This window comes from Cryptotermes secundus, unplaced genomic scaffold (assembly GCF_002891405.2).
Source record: "Cryptotermes secundus unplaced genomic scaffold, Csec_1.0 scaffold968, whole genome shotgun sequence".
NCBI lineage: Eukaryota > Metazoa > Arthropoda > Insecta > Blattodea > Kalotermitidae > Cryptotermes > Cryptotermes secundus.
The window spans coordinates 552,277-573,132 of record NW_019719376.1 but is presented as its reverse complement, the minus strand read 5'-3'; the positions used below and the strand labels follow the sequence as shown (position 1 = coordinate 573,132).

At 37.7% G+C, this 20,856-nt stretch overlaps 2 protein-coding genes across 2 annotated transcripts in view; one reads left to right on the top strand and one right to left on the bottom strand.

Moving 5' to 3' along the window:
- LOC111865626 (DNA-directed RNA polymerase II subunit RPB1) overlaps positions 1-7,000 on the top strand; it is a 49,808-nt gene extending 42,808 nt beyond the window's left edge. Inside the window, exons 22-25 of the mRNA XM_023853805.2 lie at positions 651-854; positions 1,330-1,633; positions 1,725-1,916; positions 2,028-7,000. Of these exons, the coding sequence (XP_023709573.1) occupies positions 651-854; positions 1,330-1,633; positions 1,725-1,916; positions 2,028-3,163 (1,836 nt within the window). The 3' untranslated portion in view covers positions 3,164-7,000. The remainder of the gene's footprint in view (positions 1-650; positions 855-1,329; positions 1,634-1,724; positions 1,917-2,027) is intronic.
- A 2,665-nt stretch (positions 7,001-9,665) lies between these two features.
- LOC111865906 (28S ribosomal protein S18a, mitochondrial) overlaps positions 9,666-20,856 on the bottom strand; it is a 14,836-nt gene continuing 3,645 nt past the window's right edge. Inside the window, exons 2-4 of the mRNA XM_023854348.2 lie at positions 19,433-19,572; positions 14,396-14,519; positions 9,666-9,961 (exon numbers count right to left, since the gene is read on the bottom strand). Coding sequence (XP_023710116.1) covers positions 9,834-9,961; positions 14,396-14,519; positions 19,433-19,572 — 392 coding nt within the window. The 3' untranslated portion in view covers positions 9,666-9,833. The remainder of the gene's footprint in view (positions 9,962-14,395; positions 14,520-19,432; positions 19,573-20,856) is intronic.

Genomic DNA, 20,856 nt, shown 5'->3' with positions numbered 1-20,856 from the left:
ATTTGGGTAGAGTTTTTGGATGCAGTTAAAATTTGTCCTGAATCTTTTCTTAAATGGATGAATTATATTAGTACACTTCATTTTCTTAAATTGAGTGCTTTTCCGCTTTTACAGTGGTGGGTTTTATATATTGTGATATTGACAAGGAGAGCTACGACACTGAGGTGAAGAACAGGGTTTTCTTGTAGTCTTCTATATAACTGATGTGTCAGTAGTAAAAAATTAATTGGCACCTATTGTAAACCAAGGTATGCAGTCCCTGCCACAAGAATATCCTTTAAACTGGGAATTCAAAAATATTCACAGAGAAAAAAAGCAAATGTGCAATCTTAGGACACAGAGCAGCACTTACAGACTCTGATAACAATATTCTCTATGGATTGATATTCTAAATCTGAATGTAAAAAGTTGTGTTAGTAAATATGCAATTTCTCAACACAGATTTTCTAGTCTCAATATGGTTTATCTAATTTAACGCCAGTTCTTTTGCGTCAGAGATACAATACAGCCCAAGAGTAAATCAGTACAAATTCTTAAAGTTGCAGTTATTCTCACCTACAATTTTAAAATAAAATAATATATCTCTGAAGTGCAAGGTGACCTAAATTTCATGCACATTTATCTGGATACAACATTTTCTCTTTCAACAGGGCATTGAAGCGATAGGCAAAGTGTACATGCATTTGCCCCAGACAGACTCAAAAAAACGAATAATAGTGACTGACACAGGAGAGTTCAAAGCAATTGCTGAGTGGTTATTGGAAACTGATGGCACAAGTATGATGAAAGTGCTAAGTGAAAGGGATGTTGATACAAATAGAACTTTCTCCAATGACATCTGTGAGATTTTCTCTGTAAGTATTTTGTACCTTAGAGTCATCATGCTGTTATGGACTTAATTTTGAATTGAGCTCCTAATACAGGACAGTTAATCGTGAGTACTTGTTGTAAAAAGAGCTCTTCTTATATTGTTAATTTATGCTCATTATTTCATTCCTTTTCAGTGTTTCTAAAGTTACAAAGATTATTTTCTCCAGTTTTCAGATCCATGTCTCCCAAGAAAATGTGATTATTATAGCATTTTTAATTTAGAACACTAGAACACAGGGCCATGTGGCCATTTACTGCAGTGTGTCCAGAATGGCTCTGGGCCCTGCTCAGCACATGGACCTGCATTTAGGAATGCCTGTAATGTCCCATCCCTCAGTATTTATTTATGGCATTGTGCTTAGGCAGAGGAGTATGTTGTATCTTAACATCTCTAAGTCTCATTTGCCTGCGGTACAGGAGTGATGCAGTCTTTTCATGTTTATCATGTGTTCCTTCTAGGTGCTTGGAATTGAGGCTGTGCGTAAATCAGTGGAGAAAGAAATGAACACTGTCCTGCAGTTCTATGGTTTATATGTGAACTATCGACATCTTGCCCTGTTGTGTGACGTGATGACTGCTAAAGGCCACTTGATGGCCATCACACGTCATGGGATCAACAGGCAAGATACAGGCGCACTCATGAGATGTTCATTTGAAGAAACAGTTGATGTATTGATGGACGCAGCATCACATGCTGAAGTAGACCCCATGAGAGGTGTTTCAGAGAACATCATTATGGGACAACTTCCCCGTCTAGGCACAGGTAAACAATCATTGAGGCATGTTCTTCTTTAAGCCACTGCAATGAGGAAATGGTTTTTATGATGCTGATACTTCATTTTACTTGTTTCTAGGAGCATTTGATTTGCTGCTTGATGCAGAGAAGTGCAAAGCAGGTATAGAAATACCAATGAGCATGGGTGCAGGCATGATGGGAGGAGGTATGTTCTTTGGTAGTGCAGCATCACCATCCATGAGTCCTCATATGACTCCATGGAACCAGGGTGCAACTCCAGCGTATGTCAGCTCATGGTCTCCAGGCAATAGTAAGTATCAAATTTTAATTCTGGCAATTTGTGATCAGTCTAGTTCAGAAAATATAAATATGAGAATGTTGTTATAAATTATCTGGCACTATAAATATGTTAATATTTCAGTGTTGGGCAGTGGTGCAACTCCAGGTGGACCAAGCTTCTCACCATCAGGTGCCAGTGATGCAAGTGGTCTTTCACCTGGATATTCACCTTATTCCCCACAACCTGGAAGTCCATCTTCACCTGGTCCAGTAATGAGTCCATACATTCCAAGCCCAGTAAGTGGCATGTCACCAAGTTACTCACCGTCAAGTCCTGCATATGCTCCGTCACCCAGCCTGACACCATCAAGTCCAAATTACAGTCCAACAAGTCCATCATATTCCCCCACTTCACCAAATTATTCACCAACAAGTCCAAGCTACTCCCCAACGAGCCCCTCTTATTCTCCAACGTCTCCTTCATATAGCCCTACTTCTCCAAGCTATAGTCCAACAAGCCCCAGCTACAGCCCTACCAGTCCATCCTATAGTCCAACTAGTCCATCATATTCACCAACATCTCCAAGCTACAGTCCAACATCTCCAAGTTACAGTCCAGCGAGTCCCAGTTATATCCCAACTAGTCCATCCTATTCACCAACAAGCCCAAGTTACTCTCCTACAAGTCCTTCATATTCTCCAACCAGCCCATCTTATTCACCAAGTCCATCTTACAGTCCAACAAGTCCAAGTTATTCTCCAAGTTCACCTAACTACACACCTGCCTCTCCTTCATATTCACCAACCAGTCCAAGCTATTCTCCAAGTTCACCACAGTATTCACCTGCTAGCCCCAGTTATTCACCTAGCAGTCCCAAGTACTCACCAACATCTCCATCCTATTCTCCAACCTCACCTTCTTTCCCTGGCTCATCTCCACAGTACACTCCAGCATCACCACAGTATTCACCCACTAGCCCAACATATAGCCCAACAAGTCCATCATATTCTCCCAGCTCACCACAACATACACCTAGTGCCTCCACACATTACTCACCTACTTCGCCAAATTATTCTCCAACTAGCCCTACCTACTCCCCAACAAGTCCACAGTATTCACCATCAAGCTCCAAGTACTCTCCCACAAGTCCAACATATACCCCTACTTCTCCCAACTATAGCCCTTCATCACCTACATATTCGCCTGCTGTGCCAGGTTACTCTCCTACCTCTCCCACCTATTCTCCAACATCTCCAGCATATGAGACTAATGACTGAAGTACCAGTTCATAAATTAAATGTGAGTGTGGGGAGAGGGATATGTTAAATACAGAGCAACTGTTTCTTATTGAACATGTACTAACTTGAAAACTTCAGTTTAAGAAATTAATAAACTGCTGTATATAGAAATCACAATGAATACTTATGGAAGTCAGATACCTTTAGTAACTAAGTCATCAATATTATACTTCATTTATTATTGGCAGAACATGCTACTCTGAACTTAACATGACATTTTATACTTAATATGATTCTGTTCAACAAGCTGTAAACTCTTCAAATCAGAAACATACCATAAAACTGCAGTGAAAGCTTGTTGTTACAGTAGTTTTATAGTAAATTTTATGTATGGCTTAAAGATAATGTTGTAATGGAGTACTGTTATTGATTAATTACAAATTTGTAAGTGTAAAAGTACTGACTTAAAAAACTAAAAAAAAATCCATTGTTTTATCACATTGTACTCTCAAGCCATTACATTGGTATACAATTTATCTTTGTACGAAGCACCTCACACTTCTTGTGCATAATTTATCATGTGTGATGCAGAAACACAGCCCCATAGTGGCTATTCCAATGGTGCGTCATGTGAGACGAAACCAAGCTGAGGGCCCAGTCCATTTTTTCTTTAATTTCTTAATAAACAAGAGTTAATGATGAGCAAGATTTACAAATTAACAAAAGTAAAAAAGCACAGGATAAATTATATAAATATTACACCTGTGAACATTCATAATAGCAGAGTTTATTAATTATTTATTGATAACAGCAGACAGAAGTATATTTCTTAGTGATAAGTAGAAAATTGTTTTAACTCCTGGTTTGCACATTTGTAATTGCAGCCTTATAAATGCTGTTCTCATTGCAAATTCAAATCTTAACAGTATTGAACTTGTTATACTGTAGATCAGTGTATTATTTTAAACGACTGTCCATGCTTTTTAAGTTTTTGTTTATTTGAAAGAAGCATAATATTTTATGTTCTGTAGATGAAATCCCTTTCAAATAAAAGGAGAATACATTCCTTAAAAAAATATGTCCATTTCCATGATTGTATTGGAATGAGTCTGACTGAAATTCAGTTAGTTTACATATTAGGAAATGCATGTAAAACAGCTTCAAATGGAAAGCAATAAAATCCAATCCACAGTATAATTACTGATTATAATTTTCCTTCACATCTGACCTTGGAGAAAGAACTTAAAATTCTGCTAATGCCAGATAGATTGATGATATAGGGTGTGCAATTGGGAGGGAAGTGTGGGGCATGTGACAACAGAGGGATTGTTTACTGCAGGACAGTAGAGGGGATGGTGCCATTTGTATCCATGCATGAGGATCCGACTGTCTACTTAAAACTTCATTACTGATTACTGCAAAATGGTGACAAAAACCATATTTTATGAAAACTGCTAGAATTGACCCCTTCTGCATTAATGCATGCCTTGCAGCATATAAATTTCACACAAATTTTGAATTTCTAGTGCCAGTAAACTTCCATGCATACACACAACACCATGCCACAACTTTACACTGTAATGTATCTTGTTGAATGGCATCAGGATTTTCTTCATTTTGACATTTTTGCATATTGACATGACCATTAAAGTAAGGCCTCAACAGTTACAAAAATCAGTTGTGCAGTAGTAACTAGCTGCTGCCTAATCTGTTTAAGGTCATGCATGTATGCTATTTTGTATGGGTGAAATTTTGATACTGGTCTTGTTGGTATGGATGCAGGTTCAGTGAAACTTTTGTGTCTTTTGCCAGACGTCTTTAACAGTCTATGTATAGTGGGGCATATCATCTTAAATGTTTACTTCAGCACATTCTTCTTGGATCATTTCATTTTCTCACAAACTGGTGCTGTTATTTACCAGTGATATATTCCTGGGATATTCCTTCCTCAGTCATGCAGTAAACTGCTGTTGCCCTATCACAGGCATCACATACCTATCTCACTGAATGTGTTATACCTTTACATATGGGAGGTAGCTTGTTCATTATGAACAGACACATCTAAGTGCTGTGATCTGTAGGTCTGTTTGCTATTGATTCTCGTCAGTCCATATATCTGGTGTCTGAAGTACAGGGCATATACATGAAATGTGTATTTTGCTATAACATTGCTCTTCATATCAAGGCAGAGGAATGTAAACTAAATGCATTTGAATAGGCTATGTGATCCAGTTTCTGTGACATACATTCATTGAGGGCACTATGACCTGGAAGATATAGCTGTGTTTTCAGCCTGCATATTAAGCAAGTCAAGGGTAATGGTAACCATGGCAGCCCATAGGAAGTTCTGCCAGACTGGTTTCAGTGGTGGCATGTAAAAAGCACTGTTGAATGTCACAACAAAGTCTGTAGCAAACTTCTTTGTCTCGGGCAGTTTCATGTTACAAAAGTTGGTACCTGCGACTTCACACATTTCTATAGAATTCTGTGGCATGTTTATTGGGGAGCATGCCTGGTTGATTTGCATGGCCTGAACAAAAATTGCCCAAACTTAGTCCACCTGAGCTTCAATAATTGGTTATCTCCTAGGCCTTTTTGCCTTCCAGATGCAACCAATTTGATCACAGAGTTTGTACCACTTGTAAACAAACATTTTTGTTTGTGGTTCTGTTCCAAGACACCATAGGAAATATCCTTTGAGTTGTAACTACAGACCTAGGGTCATGAAACTGCAGCACATGTTTAGCTTTTTCTACTTGGAAACATATATATATATATATATACACACACACAACTGAGTGTAGTGCTTCAGGTGGAAAAATTTGGAAACTCAAGTTGCATGAATTATATAAACTCATCATACTGTCCATCAGTTGCATTTAGTTTTCATTCCTGTGTGTTCATAAGCAAAGCACATTTCATGTCTACACTCCATAATGTAATGCACCTTCAAGTAATTGTGACTGGTTTCTTTGTATAACATGTATCTGTGGCATTATTTTAAGACAGTGGGTGCAGGAAATTTCAAGATAGGTCATGATGAACATGGATTTAAGGATTATGCATCGACTTGTGTACTGAGCTCTTATTTTTTCCTTCCTACTTAAGATCTCTCTTTAATAGTGTTCAGTGGTTTATTACAGCACAAGAGTATTAAATTGCTTATTGTTAACAACAAGCTGCAAATGTGTAATAATTTGTATTACAATAAATCTTGACTTTGTTCTTTGTCCTTGCATCTGAAGAGAGATTACTGAAGTTTGAGACGTACATTCAATGCAGATAAAGGTCGGTTATTTCAGATCAGTTTAATTAAATAGGAAAGTTAGTGCCTATATAGATACAAAACTTTCAGGGTTTTGAAATTATACTGTAATTATGCATGGTGAGTACAAAATTGAATTTTGTGTGTCCGGCACAGAAAAAGTTCAGCTATTTGAGAAGTCATGCAGCCCTCCAATTTATGGCTTGAGTCAATCACTTTCTTGTTACGAGAACCATTAAATACACTTGCTGTCTTTGGTAGGAGTTCACCATTATAAAGAATTGGTGTATGTTGTTTTTTAAAGTGTACATGCAGTGTTGCAGTGTCCTACCTAATATATTTGACAGCATATAAACTGGAGTAGGTTTATGTACATAACTATTTTAAGAGCTTACTGAAGGGACCAGTTAAAATATAAAATGTCAGCTGTAGGAGGGAAGGTAATGTGTGGATAAAATGAAAACAAAATAAACCCTTAACAAAGGTTTTACTGTAGACTGCATTCTCACACTTGATGTAATGAGAGTGGCTGTCAAGTAATAATGTAACTATGCTTCAGTATATTATAATAGAGCATAATATAGCTCTCAAGAAAGCTTTTGTTGCAATTATATGACTGTGATGTCATTGAACACGCTCCTCTCCTTTACCCCTGTGCGATGTCAGTAGGTTTCTGGAATTTTTAATATTTAATCTTGGTTACAAGATGAACCCAAATCCCAGGATTTCACCAGAGTTTGGACTTGACAGTCATAAAGTAGCTTTATTTCAATGATGATGTAGGGATCTTGAGTGCAAAGGTATCAGTAATCTTTCCAACATATCTGCCCAAGTTATTAAGAACATTTTTATGTGGGTATTGTCTATGTGGAAAATATATAGTTTTTGAAATGAGAAATGTAAAGTTTCGTTTCATTTTATTTGCAAAATACAATTGGAATACTTTGATTTTGGTGGCATCTACCACTTTTTGTCTCCACTAGAAGTCAGTGAAATACTTATTTTCGTTTAGCAGCAGGTGTACTACTGAAAACTACCTTAAATGAACATGTAACATGAGATTGGAAACATGCAGTGATTCATTTAACAGTGTATCTCCATTAGTCAACTGTAAGTTGGTACTGCACAGCTGTGTACAAAGGAAACTGTTGGGTTATTTTAAAACGGATCTTTCTGCTCTAATATTATGAAGTCCTCCTGGAGAGCAGTTTGCCCTGAGTGTGTGTTTGGAGGTTAACCATGCTTGTTGAGGTACTCCGTTCAGTCCACTTAACATAACTACTCTAGTAGCATGGAACAGCCTACATCCAGTTGTCTGTGTATGTAGACATTGTAACATCTACATACATAGACCACATGACAACATTACTGTAACAGTGTGGAAAACCTTACAGCCAGTGGTCCATACATAACAAAACTGATAGTAACACTACATCAGCATCCTTACAAACTGCACAAATAGTACGCATAATACCCATGCTGCAAAGGGAATACTGTGTGAATAAATCCAAAATGAGAAATACTCAAGCAAATATCTCTTAAATAAATGGATGACAGCCACAATGAAAAACATTAAGATGTTAATTAATTTTAATTAAGGTTAATTTATTTTAATAAGGAAATATTTTGTTCACATGTAATATGTAATTTTGACATATAGTGCAAGAGTTTTAGCAAGATAAAGACACGTGATGATGAATGAACGTATGAGGGGTAGGCCTTCTCGGCCCTTGCACAGTGACCTACTGTGGTCTATTGTGGATTATCCCTTCAGCAATCCTGCACTCTGAATGAAGCACAGGATTTTGTACATGGGGGCATTGAAATAGTCACTTGGTTCCATAAAGTATTGACCCAAGTGACGTAATCTTAAATAAGCTAAGGCCTCACATTCACACGGGATATGTGTGGCTGTTTCATTTTCTTCTTGACAGCTCTCACAAGTGGGACGACACCTGATGATGGTCATATACGGCCAAAATACGTAGTGAGGAAGAAGGGTGACTAGATAGTAAGTTCCATTTAAGTCAGAAACATACGCGTACAAAAAATATATTTCTTACTCTTGGTGTGCCACATATTTTATGTATTGACAGTACCAGGGAGTTTGCCAATTCAGTAGTCTTGGACGACAGTGGACAGAAATCAAATTTAGTTCATGGCAAACCATGGAATAGCAAGTGCAAAGGAGAAAATGAATGGATATTGGTCTTTCAACCCACCTTTTGGAAAGAATATCTCCCCCCTCTATTAAGTTACCCACCACTCTTCTGCAGATATTTACTTTATAATTAACCATTCATGGTCATGGTATATATCTGTAGTTATTGTGAAATGCATGGAAATAGTTTGTCCAAGGCACCTTCAGTTTCTACTGAGAATAAACACCAGCTTGTGCAAAAACAGCTAAACAGGAAATAACCTGAAACTATTTCTGCAATTCATACTTGTTTTTGATATATGTATACATTTTTCCATTATATCAAATTTGTGTTAATTTCATTCTTTTGTGGGGGCACATGATAGGGCAGTTAGTTGAGGCAGTACGCTACAAGCTGGAAGGTCACAGGTTCAATTGACCTAATTCTTTCAGTCGCACTATGCCCCTGGGGTCAACTCAGCCTCTAACAGAAATGACTACCACAAATCTTCCTTGGGGGTAAAGGGTGACCAGTGCATAAGGCTAACAGCCTCACTGCCATCTGTGAGCCGACTCTAGAAAATGTCAGAGCCTCAACATCTCACAATCCTGTGGACCTCTACGGCCTGTTACAGGAATAGCTTTACCTTTACCTTCATTCTTTCTATAATCTTGATATCTCTGTCTTTGGTTATGTTGAGCTTCAAAAATTTTGAGAAAAATAATGAAAAGTTAATTAATTTTGCTGATATATTGGGTTTTTGGACTTTATCCATCGTCCTGGTTTTTAAGATAACTAATAAAAACACGACATTTTGGAAACTGGATCTGTTTCCATCCTTCACCTGAGGACGGAAACAGATCCAGTTTCCGAAACTTCGTGTTTTTATTAGTTATCTTAAAAACCAGGACGATGGATAAAGTCCAAAAACCCAATATATCAGTGTGTTATACACCATCGTCAGAATCCTATAGTAACTACTTTATTAATTTTGGTTCATAACAGCTTTGCTGAATATCCTACACAGGTGGGCTTTTAATAATATACACGAGACATTTCTTCATAATGACAAAAGGCAGTGACAACAACTAACTGAGATGTGAAAACTATTCTCCATAGAAAAGGATAGTATGTGTTTCAGCATTTACTATGGGTTTTATTAATAATTATTTAATAACTTTTAGTTGTTACAGTGGAATGCTAGATTTCTGTACTGTTTCTGATAACAGATTTTAGGTTTTTACTTTAACACACACACACACACACACACACACACACACTGCCAGGGCTGTCCCAGTCACCGTTACTTTTTAACTCTGCTCTTCACATCCTTGATTGTTGATTCATCAAAGTAGGTGTTGAACTTTTTCCACCTGAATCTTCTTTTCGGATCCATTTTACTTCCAGGTGGTGCTATGTTTGGCATAAGACCTGGAAAATATGTACATGTTGAGCTACAGTAGTGGAGAGGCTTCAATTTTAATTAATGTTTACTAAAACTGACTTTTGAGGTATGATTCTCCCAGTGCATTAAGCCACATGAGTTCACTGCAACTGGTCTTGGAACCAGTATCCAATACAGCAGGAAGTTGTATTCTTATGATACATATGTGTGGTTTTAATTCCATAATGAGTGGTACATTTTTACTCATGATGAGAAATGAAGCTGAAATATTACACCCGCCCCACACGCTGCCTTCCTCACGGTGTAGTGCCTCGGCTAAGTTCACGGTCATGAGTCTTGTATCTCAGGGGTACATGGGTGTTGGATGCAGGCTGGATTGGTTATTACTTAGGCACAGGTTCTTAGGAAATGAAATATCTCACTCGGTTTCATAAGTTTCTGATTAATTAACTTTATTTATCCTATGTAGAAACTTCTCTTCCTCGCTAGATTGCGTAATATTTCTTTGAAATCCACTTACATAAATCAGCGTTTATTAACAGTTCGCAATCTCTTTGATAATGCTCCCGGAGCTCACACTTATTCACTGTCCTCTTAAATGATCTTTTACTCCCCCAATTCACTGACCTCCCGATTGACTCTTTACTGACTGACTACTCGACTTCAACCTCCTCAACTGACTTTACTCCTTACTCACTTGAACTCCCTCACAGACTCACTTCTACTCACCCACTACACAATTACCACCGCCGCTGCTTTTAGAAACCTCCTTCTTACAGCGATCTCGAATTTTCTACTGGGGGGCTACATGACCAAGCGCAAGGACCCCTTCCGGTCTACACGCCTTCTCGAAGCTTCCATCGACAGGTCCTACACCTCCGCAGGCAAGGACGACAGAAGGGATCCCCCCCCGAGTGCAATGGACTCACTCACCTCCCTTTAGCCCCTCGTAACAAAAGGCCAGTGCAGAGGACATTGATCCCTCCAGAGCATCTTATTTCAACAGCTAAACTTAATTGTTACGTACAAACAAATAAGACATTTCCGTGAAAGATGCGTACGGTTACAATATGTATAAAGATAAATTATGTGAAAACAAAATGGATTCTGACAACATATTTTTAGCATTCTTTCTGTTATTTTGAGAAAGAATGTAGGCTTATGAGGTCACCATGCTGCCTGTATGTCTCTTTTATCCATGTTTGAACCAGATGACTGATATTTCATGAAATTGGGTAGGGACATTATGCTACTGGAGGCCATCCCAATGTCAAACTTTTAATTTTCTACAATCAATAATAATAACATGACAGGCAAGAGAACTTATGACATGCAAGCAACAACAGAGCTACTTAATTTAGTGTTTCAAAAAGTGGTAATAGGTCTTAAAAATACATATATTTTGTTAAGGGTTTTTTAACAAAATTTATGGGAATGCAACATTTACTTCTGCTCTGGTTTGATGGTAGTAACTAATAAGGAGCCAAACATGTGAAATCTGATATGGAAATCAGCTATAAATATACCTATACATTATGCATGGAATACTGTTTGTAAAGCAACAATTACAAACATGACCACAATGAACACTTTGTCGTAAGTTCTTTACAGAAATAACAACAGGAATTAAATGACAGATATACAAGGTGCGACAATTTAATTACCAGAATGGCCACAGCATGTTGCTGGGATGTTGTCAGGCAAACTCATGTACCCAAGCACATTTTGACATGTTCGAGCCACAGACCAAATGAGTCATTTGTTCCCAAGCAGCAGAGGAAGTAGTACATGTCTGTGGTATGCTGTTGGCAGAAAAATGAGTGCCAAGAATTTTGAGCAGTGGATAAACATCAAGTTTTGTGTGTAGATAGGTAAAACGTTAGCCCTATTAGCATATGGTGAATACGCTGTGAAGAAATCGAGTGTTTTTGAATGGCATAGGCAGTTCAAGGAAGGCGAGATGTGCAAGATGACCAAAGAAGTGGGCAGCCAAAAACGCAAAGGACACATGCAAATGTGGTCAGAGTATGAACCTTGGTGCCCTCAGTTCGAAGATCAGACATGAGACTAATAGCAGAACTGAATATGAATAGGGAAACAGTGTGACAGATTATTACAGATGATTTGGGAACGAGAAAAATTTCCGCAAAGATAGTGCTTTGAATCTTGACAGATGACCAGAAACAACATTGGCTTCACATTTCATCTGATTTTTTACACAATGCAGAGATGTTTGATAGGGTCATTACCGGTGATGAATCATGTTTTCAATATGACCTGGAAACAAAAGGCCACAGCACGTAGTGGAAAACACAGAACTCACCTCGGCCAAACAAAGCACGCATGTCTCGATCGCAGTTCAAGACCATGCATGTGTGTTTCTTCGATCACAAGGGGATAGTTCACTGTGAATTCACTGCACAAGGACAAATTGTGAAAAGTGCTAACAAGGTTATGGGAATCTGTTCAGAGGAAAAGACCCAAACTCTGGCCTGACAAGTGGATTCTCCACCATGAAAATGCCCCTGTTCATGATGTGTTAAGAATTTGCAAGTTCCTGGCTAAGAAATCCATTACAAAAATAGACCATCTGCCTTATTCACCTCACTTAGCCCCCTGCAATTTTTGGCTCTTTCCAAAATTACAAAATGCCCTGAAGGGACAAAGATTAGCTGACATTCATGACATCCAATGTAACATGACCTTATTGTGATGTATTCTGGAAAACGATTTTCATGACTGCACCATCGTCTCACGAAGTGCATAGCTTCACAAGGAGAGTTTTTCGAAGGTGACAGCAGCTGCTAGTGCACAAGTAAGCAAAGTTTGCTTTCATGGACCATTCTGGGAATTAAACTGTTGCACCTTGTATAGGACCAGAAACTAAAATGTCCCTTGTTATTAAATGCTGGTGGTGTCTTCTCTCATGCATCTTCTGAAAAGTGTTATATATTATTCTTAGCCTATCCTTATCACAGAGCCAAATAAGTGATGTCACCATCCTCATTATCATCTTACAAATGTTCAGATTGGTGATTTCTGCCAGTTTTTACTATGACAAACTGAAAAGATTACTAAATATTACATGAAAAATCTCTGCATGATATGCTACTTCCAACTGTAACAAAGCGTTTTCAATGTAATATATATGAGTAACTGATCATAATTTTCCTTTATTTCATTCATTCTACTAACCACTTACATGCTTCCTCCACAGAATAAACTGATTATTAGTGTCACAACGGGAACTCCAAAATAAACATTTGGAAAAAAAAAAAAAAGAAACATAAGGAACAAATATTTATCACTGGACACTGCAAGAATATGTAACACATTACATAACACTACCAAGTTACATCATCTTGTCACTGGGAATCAGCTCTGTGCCTACTTTCACAATTTTAAGCACTAGTACAGTGGAACCTCAATTAACGAGCACCTCTCATAACGAGTAATTCGCACAATGAGCAAAACAAATTGAAAAAAATGACTCACTTAACAAGCGACGTTTTGCATAATGAGTGACGAGAGAGGAAGTCCTAGATTCTGCACTTGCTACATCAGGCTGTGTTTAGCACTCGTTCCGCTAGCATCTTAGTGTCGCTTGTGATAACACATTTTTCCAAACTTGTGTTCAGACATATTATTTGTGTTTTTTTGTGCAAAGTTTAATAACTCTTGCAAAAATGTCCCCAAAGAGAAAGCTGCAAAAACACAGCCATAAGAAAATAAAAATAACCTTAGAAATTAAACGTAAAATAATTGAAAAGCGAGAACGAGGTTTGAGCGTGGGTGATCTAGCACGCACATACAATCGGTCTACATAAACGATTTGCACTATCCTCAAGAACAAGGACAAGATTAAGGAGATGGATGCTTCAAAGGGGGTGACAAGAATATCTACACAACGGTTACGTATTCTCGACGATCTTGAAAGGTTGCTCCTCATATGGATAAATGAAAAGCAATTGCAAGGCGACACTATTAACGAGAACATCATTTGTGAGAAGGCAAAAGTGATTTTTGCCAACCTCGTTAAGAAGACAACAGGGTCATCAATGGCCGAAGAAGAAGCATTTAAGGGAAGCCGTGGGTGGTTTGAGAAGTTTAAGAGAAGAACCGGCATCCACAGCATTGTAAGGCATGGTGAAGCAGCAAGCTTCTTTCTTTGAATAAACGTTGTACATAAAATTTTTTGAGTATTTTTTTCAGCATGGAATACATTATTGTATTTTACATTAATTTATATGGGAAAAATTGTTTCACATTACGAGTAAGATTCTGGAACGAATTATGCTCATTAAGCGAGGTTCCACTGTATTTCCACATATGGAGAAACAGAAAAACAATGAATTAGGTTAGTAAATAATAGCAAATAATTGGTCTCAACATTTTTTGTATTGCTACATCTATCATGCTTATTGGAACAAAAAAAAATTAAATATGGAAAAGATTTTTACCTGCCTTCTGTGCCATAGCTACCATCACACTCATTCGTTTCTGTTGCTTTCTACATAATCCAGTGATACGACGTGGAAGCATACAGCCATCAGATCTGAGAAACTGGCTTAAAATCAAGACATCCTACAACAATATGAACCTAATTACTACATTTATGATATTTAAGATGGAACATCACTTAAGAAGTAAAATTAAAAAAAATATACAACTTATATAATTTTAATAATATTTATTCCTAATGGAAACACAACACTTAAAGGATAAAAGAAGAAATATTTCTGAGAATATTAGTAATAAATATGAACTTTTACTCAGTAATTAAACATTATCAAATTTTAATGTTTAATTATTGAGTAAAAGTTCTATTTGGGGTCACGTGGTGGTGTTGGTTGAGGCATTAGGCTACAAGCTGGAAGGTCGCAGGATCGAATCCTGATGAGGCAGTTTTTTTTTAATTTACCTAATCCTTTCAGCTGCACTGTGGACCGGGGGGTTCACTCAGTCTCTAACAATGAGTATCAGCAATATTCCTGGGGGTAAAGGGTGGCCGGAGTGTAAGGCTGACAACCTCACCACCATCTGTGAGCCGATTGTCTAGAAAATGTGGGAGCCTCAACATCTCATAACCCCATGGGCCTCCATGGCCTGTTACAGGGAAACCTTTACTTTTTTACTTTAAACATTATTTTATATTTTGTTCTGTGTCAAACATGTACTGTGTATTCTCAAAATGTATGAAAAAATACCTTTTCTGTCACACTACATTCTACATAGTTCACAGATCTTCAGTCTAAGACATAATTGTATGGGCAGTTTTTTATGGGTAGGGAAGTGCCTTATACATTGGAAAATATGGTACTCAGTTATCTTTAACTGTATGACATATAGAATAGACTATTTNCTTTTTTACTTTAAACATTATTTTATATTTTGTTCTGTGTCAAACATGTACTGTGTATTCTCAAAATGTATGAAAAAATACCTTTTCTGTCACACTACATTCTACATAGTTCACAGATCTTCAGTCTAAGACATAATTGTATGGGCAGTTTTTTATGGGTAGGGAAGTGCCTTATACATTGGAAAATATGGTACTCAGTTATCTTTAACTGTATGACATATAGAATAGACTATTTACAATCTGGAATGTCAGTAATATCACAACTTTAACAACTGTACATTCATATCATATGTGGGTCATTTCATAAATAATGCACAGGTTGGCAACACTGTGGATTAGACATGCAACAACAGTGAGCCTCACGTCAGTTACAGTTCAGGGCTTGAGAAAGAAGTGCGTTATTCTGTTTCATTTATAATGTACTCTGTTCTCCAATAATGTGAGTTAGAAATGGAGCCTGCACGCTTCTCGGATAGTGTCACTGTTGAAGATCAAAGGTCGTACATTAAGATCAAAACTTTACGTGGAAAAAACCCGACAGAAATCCACAGTGCTTTATGTGAAGTTTGTGGTGAGTTAAAGGTGGACCGTAGTACAGTTTCTCACTGGGCTAGTCGTTTTCGTGGCGGTTGTGTGAGCATAAACGATGATCCATGGCCAGGAAGGCCGAAAACATAAAGAGATGAACGAAATGTGAAACTTGTGTCAGATGCTCTTGAAGAAGATCGTCGTGCGACATGTGAGGAACTTTCTGAAACCACGGGGATTCCACCAACGTCAATATTCCGAATTCTGACAAATGATTTAAAGAAGAGAATGATTTCTGCGTGATGGGACCCTCACTGCTTGACTGCTGAACAGAAGCAGAAACGCCTCGACATTGCAACCTTGCTGAAACAAAGATTCAACGTTGAAAGTCAAGCATTCTTGTATCAACCTGTCGCTATTGATGAAACATGGGTTAGAGGCTTTGAACCGGAGCTGAAATCACAGTCCAACGAGTGGAGAGGTCCATCTTCCCCACAACCAAAAAAATTTCAACAATCTCAATCAAAGGTCAAACAAATGATGATCTTTGCTTATGATCACCAAGGAATCATCATGACAGAGTTCCATGAAGTGTCACAGCAGTTTATTATCGCGACTTTATGCAAAATCTGCAAAAAAATGCAAAAAACCGACCTCAGTTGCTCGAGGCTGGGCCGATCATTCTCCATGACAATGCTCGCCCGCATATCGGGAATGTCATAACAGAAAAGCTGCATCAATACGGTTGGGAGGTGTTGCCTCATGCTCCCTACAGCCCGGACATGAGTCCACCAGACTTCAACTTATTCCCAAAGTTGAGACAACCTATGTGAGGCCATCATTTTCCCTCTCTGGAAGAGCTTTCTGCTGCAGTTACCTGAGCCATTCGACATACACATATAAACAAAGATGGTGTCCTGGATGGAATAGTAAAACTTCCTACCCGTTGGGACTCAGTCATTGAGAAGCAAGAGGACTATGTTGAAGGACTGTAAAGATATATTAAAAAAAAAAAATAAACATGGACGTAAACGAAAAATTGTGCGCATTACTTCTGAAATGACCTACATATATTCTGGTCAGTAGAAAATAACTTGCAATCTACAGATTGGATCCAATGCCAGTTTGAATATATCACAATAATCTTGTCTTGTCAAAAATGAAACAATGCGTTTCTCAAACTTTTACATGCACATTGGCACACTAAAATTAGTTCAGTGTCTAACACACCAAATAATACAAGGGCTATTCAGAAGGTAACCTCTGATGAGCTGTTAACAAAACAAGCAATGAAAACAAAATTTATTGTACATAAAAAATGTATATATATTTAAGCTATTTCTCAATATAGCCACTTGTATCAAGGAACAAGTTTTCGTATGCCAGCATCAAAGATGTATGCTGCCTGTGAGCTCAGCCACATTTTGACACCTTCCATCAACTCCTCATTATTGTTGAAGCACTGTGATCCCAACCAGTTCTTCAGGTAGGTAAACAAGCAGTAGTTGCTGAGAACAAGATCAAGGCTACCAGCTGAAATGCTTCAGCAGTGATAAAGTGTTAGCAGCTGTATGTGGATGCACTGTAAGTACTCCTGAAGTCAACATATGCCTTTTGTTCTGAATGGCCATACACAGTTTATTTTAGTGTCTTGCTTTATTTTTCTGACATTATTGTGGTCCCTTGTTGCATGAATACCACCATCAACACTCATTTACTGTACCAGAAAACCAGCTGCCATCAGCTTTCTGGCAGACGTTTATTTGAACTTTTTCAGCTTGTTTAGTGAATGTGTGTACATCCACATTGCTTTGACTGCTTCCTGGTTTCAACACTGACAAATAAAACTCAGATTTCATTGCCTATTACTCTTACGATGTGACTGAGAAATTCATCGCCATCTTTGTGGTATTGTTCTAAGAAAGTCAAAGCCATAGCCATTCTCTGCATTTTGTGTGCACCTATGAGCATTTTCAGGCCCCATCTTGTGCAAAACTTGTGGTGGCCTTGCCTAACTATGATAATCTCATAGAGAAGATTGCATGAAACACGCAGCACATAAGAAACATCTAACCAAAAGCCACATATCCTTAAGCTGACATCTCCCATCTTCGGGACGAATTAACAAGGAGGAGCTTAACATTTTACTTCAAATGTTTTAAATTTTAAATATTTTAACATTGACGTTTTAACTTGAGGGCAGTTTCGGATGAATGTGAGAATTGAACGTGCATTCAACAATCCTAACAAGTGTTGTGCTTTTACATGTCGACGTATTGTAGCAGCGTTCACGCAGCAAACATAACTGTGTACATCTTAAACAACGGCAGTGTTTTCTTGCTTGTACTATGTGCCTCTGATGATGGTTTTTATTAAACCGAAACATGTAAGGCAGAAGTGATAAAGAAGTGATCTATAAATAGTTACACTCGACGGACTTTTTATTGACTTTGACANTGACACGATATTTTAATGGAAGTAGTAATCCAACTTTTGTTGTTGTTGTTACTTAAGTAAACAACAGGAAAACTTGCATCATAAATTTTTAAAAATGTTAATAAAAATTTGTTAAAAGCACTGTTAACTCCAGTAATATGATAAACTTCTTCCCATGTTTCATTAGATAACTGTTCAGAAAAATAATTAATAGTTTCACAAGAAATTAATCTAGATTTGAATTTATTTCTTAGTTTATTATTGATTATACTAACAGTAACAAAAAAATTGTCGAGTATAAGACACTGTGCATCATGATCAGACAGCACACTGGATAAAGGAAATATTATACAATAAGATAATCTTGATTTGTCTACAAAGACATTATCAATAGATTAGGCATGGTTATCCTGTAAGACAGTCAGAAAATTAACAGTATGTATCATGTTGTAAGTGCTTAATTAAACCGACAACTGCTGTTTCCAATTATTGTTTAGTAAATAGTAAGTAAAGTAAAGGTATCCCTGTAACAGGCTGTGCAGGTCCATAGGGTTGTAAGATGTTGAGGTTCCCACATTTTCTAGACAATCGGCTCATAGATGGTGGCAAGGCTGTCAGCCTTATGCACCAGGCACCCTTTACCCCCTACAATATTCCAAGAATATTCCTTGTACTCATTTCTGTTAGAGGCTGAGTCGACCCCAGGGCTACAGTGCAGCTGGAAGGAATAGGTCAACTGAAAAAAATCCAATGACCTCATCATGACTTGAACCCGCAACCTTCTGGCTTGTAGGATAGTGCCTCAACCAACTATGCTACCACGTGCCCCGTTTAGTAAACAGTAAAGATTAAAATCTCCACACACCAAAAATTCAATAGTTGTTTTGTATAAGAATGCTAAGTTTTGATGCTGCCTTATTAACGCCCTAAAACTGCAAATTGCAATAAAGATGTTAATAAATACATTTCGTCTCTTCATTCCTTGCACAACAAACATATCATGGCAGCAGATTTTAAATTTGAAACACTGGCAGCAAATGAAATATGTCTATTACAATGTGTTCAGAGTTGAAAGACATGAGAGATTTAAATAATGTTCCAATAATGTTAGAACATGCAATATATTTTAATTAATTAAAAATATGATATTCCATCATTCAACACAATTTACCGTGTGTTTGACATCTAATCCTAAACTGCAAATGGTGCAACATCCACGGGAGTCTTCAGTTTCAACTACATAAGGTTCCCTAGGAGAAGGAACAGTAACACCTTCAAATATGCGAACCTTTCCTTCTTGTGATTCCCGAACTGAAATTAAACACACAAAACTTGAGTAACAAATTAATTTTCAGTTATTTATTACATTAGCAGTTACTTTGGGCATAATGTTGAGCAGTGTTCAGAGCAAGAGAATCACAAAAGTTAATATGTTTATTCTGTGAACTTCCAAAATGAGACGAGGATAGGCTAATCAACAATACTTCCTCCAGTCTGAATAGGACTAAATGCTGCGAAGACAAAGTTATGTTCATAATCTGTCAATAAGTTGCAGGATAAATCCATAATATAAAGAAATGTAATTCCTCAAAAATATGGTAATGTTGAAATATCTGAGGAGAGTAGGAACAAAATAAAACATATACAACCTCTTTATCTGACTGTCACAACACAGAAAATATAGAACTTCAAGGACAATGCTCGGTATAGTTCTGCTACATGTTTCGACCATGAGTGGCCTTCATCAGGCAAACACACTTCAAGCTCAAGCGGTTAGTCGCTGGCTTCCCACCGCGGCGGCCCAGGTTTGATCCTGGGTCTGGTCAAGTGTGATTTGTGGTGGACAAAGTGGCGTTGGGGCAGGTTTTCTCCGAGTACTTTGATTTCCCCTGCCAATCTTCATTCCACCAACTGCTCCACAATCACCCTCACCTATCATCTGGGGCTGGTACAATAGGCCAGAATTGGCAGCAGTACAAGGGACTTAGTCCCACCCTACTAGCAATAAAAAAACTGTAATGTGCGCTACTACACAGTTCAGAAGCTTCCACCTGCTTTTCTCGCATCAAGAAACGTAAAAATGAAAATATACAAAATGAAAATATTACCGGTTTTTTGCATGGGTCTCAAAAGAGGGAAAGGGACCACTTAGAAGGCCAAGCCATAGATGGAATGATAGTATTAAAATGTATTTTAGAAAAATAAAATTGATGAGCTTGCAATGAACAGTAAGAACAAGAACATTAGAGACCTGTATAGAGGAATAAATGAATTTAAGAGGGGTTACCAGCCTAGCAGTAACTTAGTGAAGGATGAGAATGGTGATCTGCTTGCAGATTCCCACAACATTTTGAATAGGTGGAGGAACTACTTCTCTCAGTTATTGAATGTACATAGGGTCAGTGATGTTAGGCAGACAGAAATCCATACAGCTGAGCCATTAGTACCTGATCCTAGCCCTTTTGAGGTTGAAACTGCTAATGCAAAATTGAAATGGTATAAATCGCCAGGTAGTGATCAAATTCCGGCAGAACTTATTCAAGCAGGAGGTGAAATATTACGTTCTAAGATCCACAATCTAATTACTTCTACTTG